The sequence below is a fragment of the Neovison vison genome, chromosome 9 (assembly GCF_020171115.1).
Source record: "Neovison vison isolate M4711 chromosome 9, ASM_NN_V1, whole genome shotgun sequence".
Taxonomy (NCBI): Eukaryota; Metazoa; Chordata; class Mammalia; order Carnivora; family Mustelidae; genus Neogale; species Neogale vison.
This window is the reverse complement of record NC_058099.1, coordinates 9455735-9475021: the sequence shown is the minus strand read 5'-3', so window position 1 is coordinate 9475021 and position 19287 is coordinate 9455735. Positions and strand designations below refer to the sequence as shown.

The 19287-nt window shown below is 39.6% G+C and overlaps 1 protein-coding gene across 7 annotated transcripts in view; it reads right to left on the bottom strand.

Annotated features, from left to right (window-relative positions):
• Positions 1 to 19287, bottom strand: part of MAPKAP1 (MAPK associated protein 1) — a 245365-nt gene that overhangs the window by 124824 nt on the left and 101254 nt on the right. For all 7 annotated transcript variants that reach the window (XM_044264899.1, XM_044264903.1, XM_044264900.1 and 4 more), the window contains one exon: positions 9461 to 9633. In XM_044264899.1, coding sequence (XP_044120834.1) covers positions 9461 to 9633 — 173 coding nt within the window. The remainder of the gene's footprint in view (positions 1 to 9460; positions 9634 to 19287) is intronic.

Below are 19287 nucleotides of genomic sequence, written 5' to 3'. Positions count from 1 at the left end.
CTTTCTGGGGGGCGGAGAGGGAGAGAATCATAAGCAGGCTCCACGCTGAGTACAGAGACTGACATGGGCCATGATCTCATGACCCTGCGATCATGGACCGAGCTGAAATCCAGAGTCAGGCACTTAACTGACTGAGCCATGCAGGCACCCCCAAAATGTATTCATTTTCTAAATGGAAGTTTGTACTCTGACCAGTATCTCCCCATTTCTCCCATCCCCCAGTCCATGGTAACCATGATTCTAATCTCTGTTTCCATGAATTTGGTTTTAGACTGCACATATGTAGTGATATTATACAGTATTTGTCTTTCTCGGACTTACGTCATTTAGCATAATGCTCTCAAGGTCAATCCATGTTGTTACAATGGGAGGATACAGCTGAATAATATTCTATTATGTGTATCTATACCACATCTTCCTTATCTTTTCATCTATAGACAGACACTCAGGTTGTTTCCATATCATGAAAACTGTGAAACATATCACTGTGAATAAATGCTGCAATGGACATGGGTGTGCAGATATCTCTTCAAGATCTCATTTTCAGTTCTTTCAGATACACATCCAAAAGTGGGATTGCTAGATCATCCGGTAGTTCTATTTTTAATTTGTTAAAGATGACTTATTTATTCATTTGACAGACAGAGATCACAAGTAGGCAGAGAGACGGGCAGAGAGAAAGGAAGGGAAGCAGGCTCCCTGCTGAGCAAAGAGCCCGATGCGGGGCTCAATCCCAGGACCCTGGGATCATGACCTGAGCCGAAGGCAGAGGCTTTAAGCCCACTGAGTAACCCAGACGCCCCTTATTTATAATTTTTTAAGGAACCTCCATATTGTTTTCCATTGTGTCTGCACCTATTTACATTCCTACCAACAGTGCGCAAGGGTTCTCTTTTCTCCATATCCTCGCCAACTCTTGTTATATCTTGTCTTTTTGATGACAGCCATTCTAACAGTTGTAAGATGACTGCATTATCTTTCTTTGGGACAGTACTACTCTATTGCCAGAAACTGCCACTCACTGAGTAATGCAATAATCTCAAAAGTATACTACTCCAGCTTCCTAGACTACAACAAAACTCCTCCGGCTTTTAGTAGCTCACCCGTCAGCAGCCTCATAAAGAACAATAGTAAGTAAGAGACCAATGAAATATGTTGAATATTTAAGGGACTACTGAAAAGAAGAAGGCAAAGAATAGCTATTCCAGTGTACAACAGAGTCATAATACAGGACTAGAGTCCGCACAAAAACTGGGACTAGTCAAAACTACCCTTGAAAAATCTCTTATCTATGAAGCAGAATAAATGTGGTTGCCTGTAAAGAGCAGGTATATATACCTCCCATCTCAAGTTCTTGACAGGATAAAACCTCACTGAATTTTATTTTTCTCTCTTTCGTGAATGGGTGTTACTCAAAAGATCTGTTTCACTCTTGAATATGATGAAATATACATTAAAAAGGAATGTTTAAAAATTTTTATATGTCAAAAATAGATCCACACAAATATAGTCAACTGATACTTAACAAAGGAGCGAAGGCGTTGGGAGCAAAGCAGCAAAAGGAATGGAGAAAGGATAATCTTTTCAAGTGGGTATTCACGTGTTAAAAAAAAATCTAGACATAGACCTAACACCTTTAACAAAAATTAACTCAAAATGAATCACCGAGCTAACTGTGAGGCACAAAAAAACATATAAAACTTCTAGAAAATAACATATAATAATATTTAGGTAACACTGGGTCTGGTGGTGATTTTTTAGATACAACGCCAAAATATAATCTATGAAAGAAAAAAGTGGGAAGTTGGAGCTGATGCTGTTAAGAAAATGAAAATATAAGCCACAGGTTGGGAGAAGATCTTTACAAAACACATAACTGATAGGTATATAAAGAACTCTGAAAAATCAATAAGAAAACAACCCAATTAAAAAATCGGCCAAAGAACTGGACAGCTCACCAAAGAATACAGATAGGTGTCAAATAAGCATGTGAAAAGACACTCAAAAATGAAACTGCAAATTCAAACAAAGATGAGATACCACTGCACACCTATTAAGACAGCTAAAATCCAAAACATTTACAAAACCAAATGCTGGAAAGGATTTACAGCAAAAGGAACACTCATAAATTGGTGGAAATACCAAATGGTGTAACTATCTTGGAAGACATTTTGGCAGTTTCTTAGAAAGTTAAACAAAGGCTTATCACACAATCCAGCAACTGCACTCCTAGTTACTTGTGAAATGAATTCAAAACTTATGTCTACATGAAAACCTGCCATTAATGTTTATAGCAGATTTACTAGTAATTGCCAAAAACTGGAAGCAACCAAGATGTCCTTCAATAGGTGAATGGAAAAACAACTGTGCTACATTCATACCATAGAGTATTATTTAACTAAATAAAGAAATGAACTATCAAGCCATGAAAAGACATGAAGGAACCTTAAATACATATTGCTAAGTGAAAGATGATAGTCTGAAGACACTACATATAGTATGATTTCAACCAGCTGACATTCTAGAAAATGCAAAACTACTGAGACAGTAAGAAGATAAGTGGTTGCTAACGGTGAGGAGGGAGAGACGAAAAGAGTGGAGCACAGGGCATTTCTAGGGTGGTGGAACAACTCTCTATGATGCAATCACTAGATCTACATAATATAGGGGCGCCTGGTTGGCTCAGTCGTAAGGGCATGTGACTCTTGATCTCAGGGTCCTGGGTTTGACCCCCACACTGGGTGTAGAGATTACTAAAAGAATAAATAAAATTAAGAAAAAAAAGAACTGTACAATACAAAGAGTGTGCCCTAATGTAAACTATTGATTTTAGTTAGTAAAAATGTATCAGTATTGGTTTATCAATTGTAACAAATGTACCACACTAATGCAAGGTGTTAATAACGGGGAAACAAGGGTCAGGAAGGAGATATGTGGCAACTCTGAACTTTCTGTATGGTTTTTTTGTAAACCTAAAACCACTGTAAAAATAAAGCTTATTTAAAATGTTTTAAAAATCTTATAGGTAACTGACTTCAGAATTTTAAATAAATCAAAACAGAGAAAGGCCACAGAAAAAAACATAAAACACAAAACTTAAACAAGTTGACTAACATGAAACTAATACATCAATAGTGAGGATAAATGTTAGTAAGATAAACTTCCCTATAAAAACACAGTGATTTAGGGGTGCCTGGCTGGCTGAGTCAGTGAAGCACGAGACTCCTGATCTTGGAGTTGTGAGTTCAAGCCCCACATTGGGTGTAGAAATTACTTAAACATAAAATCTTAAAAAAAAAAAAAAAAGTGATTTAGACAGGGTCAAAAAAAGAAAAACCTCACAAAATTATTTAACATATTTAAAACAAAAAGGCAAATATAATAGGCTGAACACAAAGATCAGACAAATGCAAAGAACGGGGCAAAAAAGCTCATATTACTGGAAGCAAAGAAAGAGGCAGTATACAATACATAAAACAAACAGGACTGTTTTATATTGAAAAAAGTAGAACTCAAAATAAGATACAAAATGCATGAATACTGTTGGGTGCTGAAATATGTAAAGTGGAAACTGCTGAAATGTCAGGAGAAACTGACAGAAACAAACAAGAAAATGGAAACATTAATCCACTTCTCTTAATCATCCATAGACCAAATAGTCAAAAACATAAGAAGATAACAGTAATTAAAGATATTGCTTTAAAAAGAACACACGTAATTCTCTAACATAGAGAATATATCTCCAGGGCGCCTGGGTGGCTCAGTGGGTTAAGCCGCTGCCTTCGGCTCAGGTCATGATCTCAGGGTCTTGGGATCAAGTCCTGCATCGGGCTCTCTGCTCAGCAGGGAGCCTGCTTCCTCCTCTCTCTCTCTCTCTGCCTGCCTCTCTGCCTACTTAAATAAATAAATAAATAAATAAAATCTTTAAAAAAAAAGAAGAATATATCTCCAGAATCCACAAAATATTTATAAAAAATTTATTGTGTAGTAGGCCTCCCAAATATAAGTGAATGTCTAAGCAGAAATTTTATAGGCCACATTTTCTGATGAAAATTCAATAAACATGAATCCAAATAACAAAGTCTAAATTAAAAAATTCAACCACCTAGAGACTGAAATGATTTAGGTTCATTTCTTGCAAATGTTTTCCCTAAAATCACTGCATCAAAAGAAGCAGGGAATTAGCTTAAGTATCACATTCCATCTTGCTCAAGAGTAACAGGTATAAGAGCAAAGGAAGCCAAAAATTCTAGCCAAATTCTCCATTCCTTCCCTAGGGCCAAACCCTACTATCACTGACAGTTTTCAAGGCCCAGAGACAGGAGAATAATATACCTAAATAAATGGTTTGCTTAACAACCAGACTGAAACCATGCATCTAGCAATTTAGGCCTCCTGTGAATGAAGAGCTCTTCACACAGCTAACTCAGTAGAAAAGATCAAATAAGGATCTATTCCCAGGAGTGCAACTGCAGGGTCACAGGGAAGTTCTATTTTTAATTTCTTGAGGAATCTCCACACTGTTCTTCCCTATGACCCTGCAATTGCACTCCTGGGTATTTACCCCAAAGATACAGATGTTGTGAAAAGAAGGGCCATCTGTTCCCCAATGTTTATAGCAGCAATGGCCACGGTCACCAAACTATGGAAAGAACCAAGATGCCCTTCAATGGATGAATGGATAAGGAAGATGTGGTCCATGTACACTATGGAGTATTATGCCTCCATCAGAAAGGATGAATACCCAACTTTTGTAGCAACATGGACGGGACTGGAAGAGATTATGTTGAGTGAAATAAGTCAAGCAGAGAGAGTCAATTATCATATGGCTTCACTTATTTGTGGAGCATAACAAAAAGCATGGAGGACATGGGAAATTAGAGAGGAGAAGTGAGTTGGGGTAAATTGGAAGGGGAGGGGAATCATGAGAGTCTATGGACTCTGAAAAACAATCTGAGGGGTTTGAAGTGGTGGGGGGGGTAGGAGGTTGGGGTACCAGATGGTGGGTATTATAGAGGGCACGGATTGCATGGAGCACTGGGTGTGGTGAAAAAATAATGAATACCGTTATGCTGAAAATAAATAAATAATTAAAAAAAAAAAAAGGATCTATTCCAATACTTAAGTACAAATAAGCTAGAAGAAAATACCTTGCACTGTACTGCCCGACAGGAAGAGATCTCAGGTATTTATTTTATAAACTGTCTTAATAACAAACAAAACTAAGAAATCCACCATCACATAAGAATTATAAAAAATTTCAAAGAACCAATGGTTTATTCAGATTCAATGTAATTTTGTAATTCAAAATATACTTATAAAGCAACTACTAAAAAATGTGAATGTGTTAGGTATCTCAGGAATATAAATCTTAATAAGATGTACTCAATATCAGAGGCTTACAAACTACTATAAGAGACAATCTCCATTTTGGGGGGTCAGAATTGCTAATTAAACGATTTGAATCTTCCTTGTCCTTACTACTTTTTCATCTGCTTTATCTATCAGCTTTTAATAGGAATGCATCAGAGTTTCCTATTAGGACTGTCAGTCACTCAATGCTGCCTTTCAATTCCCTTAAAATTTTTTGGGACTAAGGGCATATTATAATCTTGGTGGGCTGTGTCTCTTTTTTCATTATACAGTTTACCAAAATATGTCTATTGATGTGTTTTTGCCTTAAATTCTACTGTTTTGACTCTCTGCAAAGGGTTCATTTCCCCTCCCTCACCCCTACCCTCCATCTCCCCCCTTGGCCAGGTGAAGCTGGATGAAGACTACGGCCCATGGGAAAGGAGAGGCAGAACAGCTGCCTGACAGCTTCTGGAATGGAAAGGAAATAAAGACTATTTGTAAAAGTTCTTAATTTTGATGAAATCCAACGGATCATTTTGTTTTCTATTATGGATCCTGCTTTCAGTGTCATGTGTAAGAACTCTTCATCTAGCTCTTGGTCCCAAAGATTTTCTACTCTGTTTTCTCCTGAAAGTTTAAAGTTTTACATTTCAATCTCAACTCATTTTTGAACTAATTTTATACAAGATAGATGAGGTTTAGGTTGACTTTTTTGGTTTATGATGTCTTGCTGTTCCAGTAGCATTCGCTGAAAAGGCTAACCTTCTTCTATTTCGTTTATATGTGCTTTTAATATGAAGACTCATTCATATCTTCCTGCAATCTGGGAAATACTCTGGCATCATTATCTCTTCAAATACTGTTTCTCCATGGTTCCCTCCATTCTCTGCCTCACTAGTGGGAGGCTCTCCATCTTTCCTCCATCTCTCTTAACTCACTCATCTTTCATTCTCTGTATCTCTTTATCTCTCTGTGTTACACCCCAGGTTAGTAATTGAAATCACTGGTACTATCATTCAACTCAGTCCCTCTTTAATTGTACCCAGTCTAGAGTTTACCCCATATGACTTTTTGTTACTTTAACAAATACCTTTTATATTTCCAGTACTTTTAACTGGTTCTCTTCTAAATCCATCCCTTAATTCTCATCTGCTTGGTTTTCTTTCACTATTTCTTAGACATTTACCATGGATATTATTCCTTCATCCCTTTGATGATTTTAAACATATTTATTTGAAGTTGATTTTCAGAATGCGTACTGTATTTTCTTGGCAGTGAATTCATCTCCTGATTATTGTCTTTTTTAATACTCATTACATTCATTTGTTTGGGAGTCTTAATTTGCTAGTTCTTCTTGAATAGGAACAGTTTCCCTCTTTCTCTCTCTCCCTCCCTTCCTGTTCTTAAACAGCTTTGCACCATCCTCCATCCCCATCCGCCATCCCCATCCCCACCAGTGAAGAGCAGAGACCTTCACTCTAGAACCAGGTCTTATCCTGGCAGCTCAGGGTCCCATCCCTTGGAAACACTAGGGCGATCGTAAAGCCAGTCATGTCACCGCCAGGTCCCAGCTGCACTGCTATCTCTAGTCCCCCGCCGCCCCAGAAACACAACTTTGAACAAGCCACAGACCCAGGCAGCTTTGCTCAGTTTTTTCTCATAAGGACAGTCCCATCCCAGTTTCTAGTTAACAGCAGTGAGACTTCCACTGGTCTTGATCCAGGCATGAAGTTCCTTTGGTCTCCATACCCTCAAGCAGTGTTGTCCACTCTTTTGACATGATGGCATGCTTTGAAAGCAACAGTATGTGTACCATACGTGGGTAGATAGATGAGACTTTTCCTCACTCAGAAATGACAGCTGGGTGCTCTGAGTACCCCAGGCCCTGCCTAGCTACCCGAAGCCTGATAACAGTCAATATTTCACACCCCAGTAAACTTATTCACAACATGTTCTCTGCGAAGTGCCATCCTAAAAGAACCGACTCCCTGCACATACTGCCTATTTCCATACCTGGTTCTGTTTTTAGTCTACCAGCATGTTTATCTTGTTATTAAAATCCAGGTATGTCAATAACATATGTCATTTATCACTGCTATATATTTGGAATAAAATACAGAGTTCAAAGCCTGAACTGAAAGGACCATCATAACAAAGGCCACGCTGTGCCCTCCGTTTTAGCGCACCATCCTCTCAGCCTCTCCGCGTCACTTTTCCCTACTCCTTCAAGTTTCAGCTCAGGTGTCACTTCATCAAAGCTGCTCTTCAGGACTCCACTCTCACCCCCGACTATGGGGTCAGATGTTCTCACAGAACCCGATTTCATATGCTATTGCAAAATACTACTATTACCTATTTACCTTAAACAGTAGGCTACCTGCTGGCACAAAGTGCCATTTTCATTTCTGTATGCCAAGATCTAGCACTGTGCCTCCAGTAAGTATGGATTCATTGAATATTTTAATATCACCCATAATACTAGAGTAGGGAGTATAATGTAATAGAGAACAGCTAGGGCTCTGAAGCCAGAGATCCCCAGGTTTTAACGCCAGCTCTACCACTTACTGTGTGATTTAGGAAGGTTACTTAGCCTCTCTGAGCTTTAGTTTCCTCATCCATAACGTTATGTCACAGTTAAGACTCCTGACTCTGTTCACTACTAGCTGCGTAACTCTGGGCAGCCCTGTGTGTCTCTTGGTCTCAGTGCTTGCACTAAGCAATATCTTAGTTAACTCAGACATGCACAAATTCCTTAGCACTTTGGGTCCTTTCCCTGTTTTCTTGCTTCTACTTCATGTTGAAAAAAAGGATAACACTGTAGGTCAGCCTTGGGCCGAGCTGTTGACTCAACCCTTTACTGAGCCTACGTGGTTGAAAAGGCTTGGCTGAAAGGTTTCTATTGCCATAGAAGCAGTAAAGATTATCTTTATATTCACAATTTATTCAGGCAAAGTGGAGGGCAATGTCATAAGAACTTGAAAGAATAACTTATTTTTAAAAAGATGTTATTTATTTTAGAAATAGAGAGAAAGCATGTGCATGAGCAGGGGGAGGGACAGAGGGTGAGGGAGAGACAGAATTCCAAGCAGACTCCACCCTGAACCCACAGCCTGATGTGGGGCTCAATCTCACAACCCTGAGATCATGACCTGAGTTGAAATCCAGAGTTGGATGCTCAACTGACTGAGCCACCCCGGTGCCCCCAAAGAATAATTTAAGTACAAATTAAATGCACCTCAAGAAGAAAGAAATAACAAAACAACTGACCACAGACTGGACTGTTCTAAGAGAAAGAAAAGTCTCCATAAGAATCCATTCCAAAATGAAGGCACCCACTGTATTTTGACCCAAACCTTACTGCTCAGGAAACTAGAAGAGGCTGGCTATCTGATGAGACATTTAAGTAGAGAACCAACATGGCAAAGCACTTTGATGTTCGGGTTATGATCTACAGGCAGGAGTCTATTCAAGTGCTATACTTTTTAATAAAATAATTTAATCATAACAGAGCTTAGAAACTGAGGAAAAAACCATACCACTGACAAAGAAGACTGTAATTCACACCAAAAGAAAATAATACCAAAAACCTTAGCATCAAACAGACCAGAAGTCAAATCTTGATTCTGCCATCTCCCACTGGTGTGACCTTCAGCAAATGTCAGTTCTCTGATTCTGAATTTCCTCCTCTGAAGAATAAGGATCATGATGCTTACCTCACAGAGAGCCAGGAGAATTAAACAAGAAATTTGGTACATAGAGATCAGCATTAGTGTCCAACTCATGGTAGGTGTTCAATAAATATTAGTTCCTTCCTATGGCCTCCCGTGCAACTTCAACCAGCAAGCACCATTAAAAGGGTTTGAAAACTGCTAAAATGTATTTCTTCAAGTCTAGATTTACAAACTCATCAGTCTACTTCATAAGCAGATTCTCTGAGATAAGCCTGAGATACACAGACCCAAGATCTGGTGAGCGATCTGACCTGGATCCGTGTGGACGTCTGGTTCCCAGGCCAATGCCTAGAAAGACAGACTGGGCCCAGAATGCAGCAGGGGTGGCCAGAAGACAGCCAGAAACTAGAGCAGCCAAAAAGAAGAAGGATTACTTGAGCTTCGGCTCCCGTCCTTCACTTGTGTACTGCCAGCAGATGAGCCCAATCAGGTCCTGCACCCTGGCGCTGGCCATTGTCACCACGGTCATTGGCAGCAGTCTATCCTGGCTCGAGTGCAGGGGGAGGTAGACGTCGATCTTCTTGGTTGCTGTTGTGCCTACATGACCCTGTGGAAGGAACACATGCATGAGAGTAAAGCACACAGTCATGGTCATGCAGATGCCACTGGGCCACAATGACTCCCCACCAGCCATTTCTCATCCTTTTGGCACAGACCACATCCAGAGCCTGAAATGGCCCCAAAGTGGAAACACTGTCTTATTTTAAGGGTTTTTTCCCCCCCTTTAATTTTCATTTTCTAATGGTCTAATAGATCCAGCTCTGCCTGCAGTAAGGTAAATGAGCACTACAACCAAAATAAACAAATTAAGAGTGGTGAGCAGACCTGATGTTTGGTGTCAGGAAATGTGCTTTGCTACTTATATGGTGTGGCTTTGGACAAATCACCATTAGACCCTGACATCAGCTGCTCTCCCTGAAAATGACACCACTCCTTGAGACTTTGGAATTAGGTGCATCAGGAGGCTGCCATACTCCATGTGTGAGGAAGCATTTAGGCCTGCAGCACTGGAACCAAGGGCTTGCCTTCTCAGAGCCTAGGGGGGCTAATTCCCTTATGCAGTACACCTATTTATTTCAGTCATCTGCATTAAAGTTCAAGGATCCTTGGTCTTACATTATTGTCCTAACAACAATACCCAAACTGCCCTATACATACTCAATTCCTCCCACACACTTATTCTCCCTCCTGAAACTTTCACTATCCTCTGAAACTCCTGCACTAATCAGCAAACTTCCATAAATCACCTTTTTTTTTAAAAAGATTTATTTATTTATTTGAGAGAAAGAGAGTGAAAGAGAGCATGAGAGCTGAGAAGGTCAGAGGGAGAAGTGGACTTCCCATGGAGCTGGGAGCCCGATGCAGGACTCGATCCTGGGACTCCAAGATCATGACCTGAGCTGAAGGCAGTCACCGACTGAGCCACCCCGGCACCCTAAATCATTTCTTTCATTTAAAAAAAAATTTTTTTTAAACATTCCTTCTACCGCTTTGTCTTAATTGAAACTTGCTAGTCACTGAGGATACTGCTTCCTCTGCTGTCCAGAAGACTGTTCTGTACTTTTCTTTTTTAAACCCAAGTCCTCAAGGCCAGGATGTTGAACAGGTATTCTTGTCCCCACTATTTCTAAACTATTATTTCTCCTTTCTTGCAAAATTCCCTGTTGCTTTGAGACCCAAGCCCTCCAACTATACTATCCTTTCCTCCTATATTTTTTGTTTCTGTTACCCACCAACCTTCCAGGCATGCTTCTCTCTCACTGAGGAGTCTTCTTTCCACCCCAACAACTATCATCATTCTTGGCAATCCCATCTAAAGGAAAATCCATGTAATACCCAAGTGTCTCAATCCCTAGACCATGTCATCCCATGTGTTTTTATCTCTTCTCTCTTCAATCACTTACAGTGGGTACACCAGGGATCTGTACCAACTCCAAAATCTCAAATTAGAACATCTATTCAGTAACTACACTTTAATATACTTTCATCTCACTTGTTCAAGTAGTCCCCCAAATTCTTCAACACGCAATTTACTGATCCACCACTATGAATGATGTCACCATTATTTCCCAATAACGCCCTCGAGATTACATGATCAACCATTATAATCATTCCTTTGTAAATACAGTTTTAATACTCTCTTCCTCCATGGGACTCAAGTGGCAGAATGCCAGCCTTGGATAAACCCAAACCTCTGTACTCCCCAACCAAATACTGCTGGAGAAAAATCCTTTAACTGCACAGATTGTTTTGACTGTAAATTCATGATGATAAACCTCAAACACTCAACACTGGATAGCATGCCTATTATAGCTCCTGATCCAATCTGCACCCCATACATGCAAGACCACCCCTGCATACTTCTGCTTCTCTCCTCAAACTCCTCATGAGCCCGCCATGACCTCAGTTCCTATCCTTTGCTCATATACTGCCAACAGATGAGAAATATTCTTACTCTTCATTAAGAAAAGAAGACCTTTCAGAAAGGAATTTTCCTCCCATAATTAAATTCACAAACTTAACCTGAATTTAACCACATACACCTCCTCCTACATCAGAGTGTCACTCATCTCATTAAAGGTTAATCTCTCTACTAATATTCTGTGCCCCCTTGGCTCTTACTTTCACAAGGACTTTAATCCTTTACTTACTTTACCCTTCTCCTACAATATCAACCTCTTACTCTTTTGGCTTCCATGATATACACTCTTGGTTTTTTCAGTGCTCTCTGGTCTCTCATTCTCAGTCTGCTTTGCAGATTTCTTCACCTATATAGTCTCTGTTTGTTAGCACTCCTTGGCTTCTAGATTGGGCTCTCTTTTGTCTCTCCGTATATTTCTTCCCTAGGTATCTCACAACCCCAAAGCTATAGTACAATCTACATTCTGTTGACACCCAAATCTTATCTTCATCTCAAACTTCTCCCTGGAATTCCAAATTCATACATCAGGAGGGGCTAAATCTCATATACAATATGTAGAAAAGTATCACAAACTTTGAAACTCAAGTTCAAATCTGAACTTTTCATTATTGCTCACTCCATTCCACCCCAAATAACAACACTCTCCCTCATTTCAGGAAATGCTACTACCACTAATCCAGCTGCTTAAATCAGTAATAAATTCTTCTTTCTTCTTCCTGTTTTCTACCTACCCTCTTAGTAAGTTCTAGTGTCTACTGCAAAAATGTATTTCCATAGAGAAAAAAAATAGTCTTTTCAGCAAATGGGACAAGTGGATAGCCACACACAAAAGAATGAATTTAGACCCCCTACCTCACATCATATACAAATATTAATTCAAAATGCACTGAGATGCCTAGGTGGCTCAGCCAGTTAAGTTCCTGCCTTTGGCTCAGATCATGATCGCAGGATTCTGGGATCCCACATGGGGCTCTTTGCTCTGTAGGGAACATGCTTCCTCTGCTTGCCGCTCACCCTGCTGGTGCTCTCTCTCTTTCTGACTAATAAATGAATAAAATCTTTTTTAAAAAATGGATCGAAGAGCTAAGTTTAAGGTTAAAACTGTTAAACTTTTTGAAGGAAATATAGGTGTAACTTTTTCACGACCTTTGATTAGGCAATAATTTCTTTAACATGACACCAAAAGAAGCAACAAATAAAATAAACTGGACTTTATAAAAATTGAAAACTAGTGTCTCAAAAGCACTATCAAGAAAGCAAAAAGACAATCCACAGAATAGGAAAAAATATTTGCCAATCATATAGCTGACGAAATTTAGTATCCAGAATATATAAACAGTTCTTATGACTCAACAATAAAAAGACAAACAATCCAATCTTTAAGGACTTAATTTATTTATCTGAGTGAGAAGGAGAGAAAGAGCAGGGGGAGGGGCAATGGGAGAGGAAGAAGGAGAATCCCAAGCAGACTCCCCGCTGAGTGTGGCGCTGAGGAGGGGCTAAATCTCATATCCTGACATCATGCCTTGAGCCAAAATGAAGAACTGGGCACTTAAACCCACTAAGCACCTAGGCAGCCCCTCCAATCTTTAGAAGGGCAAAGAAGTTGAATTGATATTTCTCCAAAGAAAATATACAAATGGCCAATAAACACAGGAAATAATGTTCAACGTCATTATTCATTAAGGAAATGCCAAATCCAAATCACAATGAGATACCACTTGATGCTCACTAGGATGGTTATAATTTTTTTTTTTTAACAGAAGAAACAAGAAGGATTAGCATGGATACGGAGATGTTAGAACCCTCATACATTGTTGGTGAAAATATAAAATGCTGCAGCCATTATGGAAAAATAATTTGTCAGTTTCTCAAAACTTAAACATATAGTTACCACAAGACTCAGCAATTCCATTCTAGGTGTACTCAAGGGAACTGAAAATGTGTACATAAGTGTACACAGCAGCATTATTCATGACGATCAAAGAATGGAAACAATCCAGACATCCATCAACTGATGGATAGATAGGCAAAAATGAAACCAATGGAATATTACTTAGCCATAAAAGGGGACAATGTACTGACATTCTATAACATAGATGAGGCTTGAAAACATCGTGCTAAGAGAAGGAAGCCATTTCGTAAAAATTAACCCAGTTATATGACATGTCCAGATTAGGTAAATCTATAAAAACAAAAAGATTAGTGGTTGTCAGGATACTGGCGGGGGGTAAGGTACAGGGTATTGAGAAGTATGAAGTTTCTTTTTGGGGTGATGGAATTGTTCTGGAGTTAGATAGTGGTGATAGTGGTATAACATTGGGAATATACTGAAAACCATGAAATTATACACTTTAAGGTCATTGAAACAGTAAATTCTATGTAATGGGAATTTTAACTCAACTTTAAAAATCGAAAAATCTGGGCGCCTGGGTGGCTCAGTGGGTTGGGCCGCTGCCTTCAGCTCAGGTCGTGATCTCGGGGTCCTGGGATCGAGTCCCGCATCGGGCTCTCTGCTCGGCAGGGGCCGGCTTCCCTTCCCCTCTCTCTGCCTGCCTCTCTGCCTACTGTGATCTCTCTCTGTCAAATTTAAAAAAAAAAAAAAAAATCGAAAAATCTATATTTCAAAACCATCCCACTTCTCTGCATCTCCACTGCCACCAAAATACCATGAAGTTTCACCTGGATTGTTCTAATAAATTCTTGACCTCCTATACGCTTATCTACTTCAATTTGTTCTTGAAACACAAGCTGGATTTTTTTTTTTCACTCAAATTGGATATTACACCTCTGCTTAAATTCCTTCAATAAGTGCTCACATGATACTCTGAATAAAATCCAAATTTCCTGCAGTGTCCAACAAAGCACTACATGATCTGACCCCTCCTAACTCTCCAACATCATCTACTGCTGCTCCCTGGCCTGCTTGTCATAGCTCAGCTACGCCAGCCTTCTAGAAGTGCCCCCAGGGTGTGTGTGCGTGTATGTGTGTGTGTGTGTACCTGTTTCTCCCACTTTCTAGAACACAGCAAATGTTATTCACTACATCTAGAAGGCTCTTTCTCATGACGTTTGCATTCTCTAAAGTACGGGTCTGGGCCGGTTACTTAATCTCTCTGTTCCTGCACTGTCTCATATGTAAAATTATAATGACAGAACCTACCTATCAGAGAACTCTTGTGAGGATTATTATTAGTTATTAATATTGTTATTATTAAAAGCTCAGCTCATATGACAACTCCTCAGAGAAGCCTTCACTGATAATCCTGTAGAAAGCCCCTCTCAAAGTTACTTTCTTAACCATAACCTTACCCATTTCCTTCAGAGCACTTAACAACTGGATATTATGTATTTATGTACACCTTCAGTGTATGCCTTCCTCATACATTGAGGCCTTTGACCTCCTATGAGAGCAGCCATAATAATGTCTGCTTTGTTGACTGGTCTATTCACAATGGCTAGCACTGTGCCTGGTGCACAGACAGCTCTCCAAAAAAATCTGTTGAACTATGGAATGAATGCACGGATGACTCAAAATGCCTACCAGGACAACATGGCAATAACTCAATAAATGTTAGTTTCCCCCATCCATCCATCTTCCTCTATGAGTCTGTTTCCTGGTAGTGGATGGAGATGGAGGTACTTGAGAAATCAAGTGGTTCCGTCTTTAACATTCTAACTCTAGGATGGGGGGGGGGGGGAGATCAGAAATAGGGTAAGGAAATACATAAAATCAGTTTTTAAAAACTTTTAGAGAAATTCCACTTCTCTTATGACCTAGAATCTAATATTAGATTTACTGACCTTTTTTTTAGTCTTGCCTGCCATCAAACAAATAATTAAAAAAAAGTAATTCTTGAGGCACCTGGGTGGCTCAGTGGGTTGTTTGGGTCATGATCTCAGGGTCCTGGGATCAAGCCCCACGTCAGGCTTTCTGCTCAGTGGGGAGCCTGCTTCCCCCACCCCTGCCCACCTCTCTGCTTACTTGTGAATTCTCTGTCAAATAAATAAATAAAATCTTAAAAAAAAAAAAAAGTAATTCCCTTACAACAATGCTCTTTCTCTCTCTCTCACTCCTGCATGCACAAAGGTACCATGCATGTTTTTCAGCGGGGAAACAGTAATTCCAAAAGCTAGCTAAGTTGTCTCTAAATAGCAAGTGTTTTGACCTTGTCAGGCAACCCCAGGGTTAAAATTAAAATCAGCTTTTTGAAGTGGGTATATTGCCTTCTTACCACTCTCTTCTCAACCCCCTTTCAGACCCAGCCCAATATGGTTTATTCCTCCTTTTCCTTTGGTAGAACTGGGGCTGAGGGGCTAGAGGAATCATAATGAGAAATGTGAATGTGTTTCACAAACTGTAAAGTGTGTTAGAAATGCACAGCAGTGCACCAGAAAGAGCCTAGGTTTTAAAATCAGACCCACTTCTATTATTCAGGCCAATTACACAGTCACAGGAGGACAAAGATGGATGCTGCAAGGAGCCCTAATAATAATATTTATTATTACAATAAGAGCTAGCATTTATTTAGAGCTAACTGTTAAATAAGCTCTGGTAAATGTTTGCGTAAATTACCTCATTTAATACTCAAAATCACTATAACAGGCAGAATTCTATCATGACCCTAATATTATAGAGGAGAAAACTAAAGCGTATAAGGCTATAGTCATCTGCTCAAGCTCCCACAACCAAAGTGGAAGAGCAGAGCTCAAACTCATGCCTGACTTCAAAGCCCCTACTTCAAACACCAATGACTTCTTTCTCTAAAGTTCTTCTCTTTTTTTTTTTCAACTTTCTCATTATTTCTTATTTTTTTATAAACATATATAAAGTTCTTCTAAATGTAATCAGTCTCTACTCTCCAAGACCTGAATCCCTCCCTCCCACACTGACCTCATAAACACATCCAAAGCACTGCCTAAAGCAGTTTCCTACAAACGGAGTGAATTCGAAGGAGTTGCCCAAGCAGAAGTGTTAGGAGACCAAGACTCTAGAGAATTCTGCCACTGTCAGCTGACTGCAGGGCAGATGGTTACACGGCGCGTCTATGAATCCCTTTATCCTCTATAGTGAAATAGCAAGTGTGGAGAAAACTGTGAGAATAAATATGGTAGATACTTATTAAATGAATGAAGCACTTTATCTTTTTAATCTTCTAATTCCATCTTGAGGCACTGATGATGGGAAAAAGTACCTTGGACAAACACTGAAATTATGTATTTTTTAATAAGGAACCTCTTCTGAAAAAACTCAAGGTGGTGGCAGTTAGCTCTACCTAATAGTCCCCATGCTGCAATATTTAGAGGGAATCATCTAAAACATAAAACAATCCATCAACATAATAGAAAGTAATTAACTTATAAAAAAAAAAAAGGTGACCAAAGGATTAAAAGTATTCATCACATATCAAGGCAAGCAATATTCCAAAGACCTAACATCTAACTATTAAAAAGCAAATAGCAATAAACAAAGATCAAATCATACAGTTTCACTGCACGGCAATTTATGCGTTCGACAATACAGAACTGGAGACACGGAGGCATAAATAGAGCACAAAGAAGTGGTCAATACAGAGATAGGGGAAAATGGGTTGGCATCATCTTTCTCAGTCACTCAGGCATGCAACGAACACCCACTGAAACACCGTGTTGGACTCTGAAGACAAAATCAAGCGAGACTCAATGCACATAGACCCTCATCAAAGTCACAGTCTAAGAGTCTACACTGTACTATGTGATAAAAGCTTCAAGAGGGGGAAGGTACAGGCTGTCATGACAGCTCAGAAGTAACCCAGACTAAAAGGGGTTGGCAAAGGCCTAGGTTTAAAAAAAAGAAAAAAAAGAAAGAAAGAAAAAAAGAAAGAAACCCTTCCACTCAACAGAACCATTAACCTAAGAAAAAGATGCTTACTGTATTTAAAAATATACCATACCAATACACAAAAAAATGAACCGGAGTTTTCTCTGAGACAGGATTGTGAGTGATTTTAATTTTCTACTTTATATTTTTCTGCATTTTCTATGATGAGCATGTATTACTTTTCAATCAGAAATACAGTAAATGTTACAGTTATAAACCAAAAAGGATATAGAAAGAACCACCATACGGCACTTAAGAGTTTTAGGTAAGAGGAAGAGAGGATTGGTTTTGAAAATGTAGTCTATGTTAAGTCATCTGGCAAAATTTATTAAGAACACACTATGTGCCAGGTGCTGTGACAGGCTATTGGAAAAAATAAGCCGAAAATATAACTCAGACACCTTCCTATGGCAGGCTAAATAATTTTTATTTAAAAAAAAATAATAAAAAGTAAGAAACTTACAATGAGCTGACAAATTTTGGAGCTGAACAACACTCTCCAGAGCAGCCTCTAAATCAAGGAATGCCCCCAATTCTGGTTTCAGAACAAAAAGAAAAGCACTCCCTGTAGCAAAATGATTCCTTGACACAAATGCAATTCATGAAGACCAACCAGACTCCAGGGTTCACGTCCCACGGCCTCTGCATGACTTGATGGCTCTGCAAATGTGGGCTGAAGCCTGAAGCTCCTCACGTCCAAGGCCGATTTTCTTCGCCAGCTTGTCTCTTACTCCATGTCCCAGTTCAGTTAGGGCTTTCTTCCACTCTGTCACTCAGGCTAGGGACCCTACTTATTTAACTCCTCTTTCTGTCTCATCAGTCTCCAAACCCTCTGAAATGTCTCTCAAATCCTTTTCCCTCCCATCCTCAGCAGCACGGCCCTAGTTCAACCTTCTTCAGGCCTCAGGGAGACCACTGCATGCGGCAGTCTCCCAACTAATTCCCTGTCTCTAAAACCTCTCTTCTCTTCCAAACTGTTACGTCCCTTTGGCGATCAATGTGGTTTAACTCAAATCATTGAACAGGCCAGTCGCCAACTCCGAAAGAAGTATATGATGTTTCTCCCCAGGGTCAGCATGCCCGTTTCTTCGCAGGGCATTTAATACCCATCACATTCTGGTCCCAGTATACCACTGCTAGAGCAGACAGAACAGTAGTTAGGAGCACGAGGCTTGGGGTCAGCCAGATCCAGGTTTAAATCCTAGCTCTGCCACTTCCTTAGCCTCTAGACTTTAGACATTAGGCAAGTAAATACACCTCTCAGAACCTCTACTTCCTTACTTGGAAAAGCAAATAAGATGTATATAAAATGCCTGGCACATAGCCACTGAGCAAGAAATGTACCCCTTCTTCTGTCAGCTTCAAATGTCTCCTCTTCCAAGAAGGTAGAAGTCCAAATTCCCTCTGCTTTGCTCACTACAAGTTTAACTTGAACAACCTTATGGTTTTACTTTTTCTCTACCTACCCTCACCACCTCCTTTCCACCTTCTTATGCAAGTGTGAGTTATGCAAAAGGAAAAACTGTGCCTCACTCATTTTGCATTCTCCTAGGACATAGCATGTAGTAGGGGTATGGCATTAGCTTACTGAAAGACTCTTCAGCGTATCCTTCATAATGGACCCACCAGACCTAAAGAGCACTTCTCTCCTGACCCAGGTAAACTGGCTATACCTCTTCTACTTCCCAGATCGTGTTCTTTAAGAATCCCTTTCCTTCTCTAAAATATACTCAGAATCTAATAACAGGCCTGACATATAGTAGTTACTTCTTTATACTGATGGAATAAATGATTAGTATTCTTTCAACACATGATTTTAAATACCTGCACATTGTGTCATACAGAGGTACTATCAACCTATTCCCTCCATGTTGAATACAGACATTGTTTCTAATATTTCACCACTATAAATAACATTC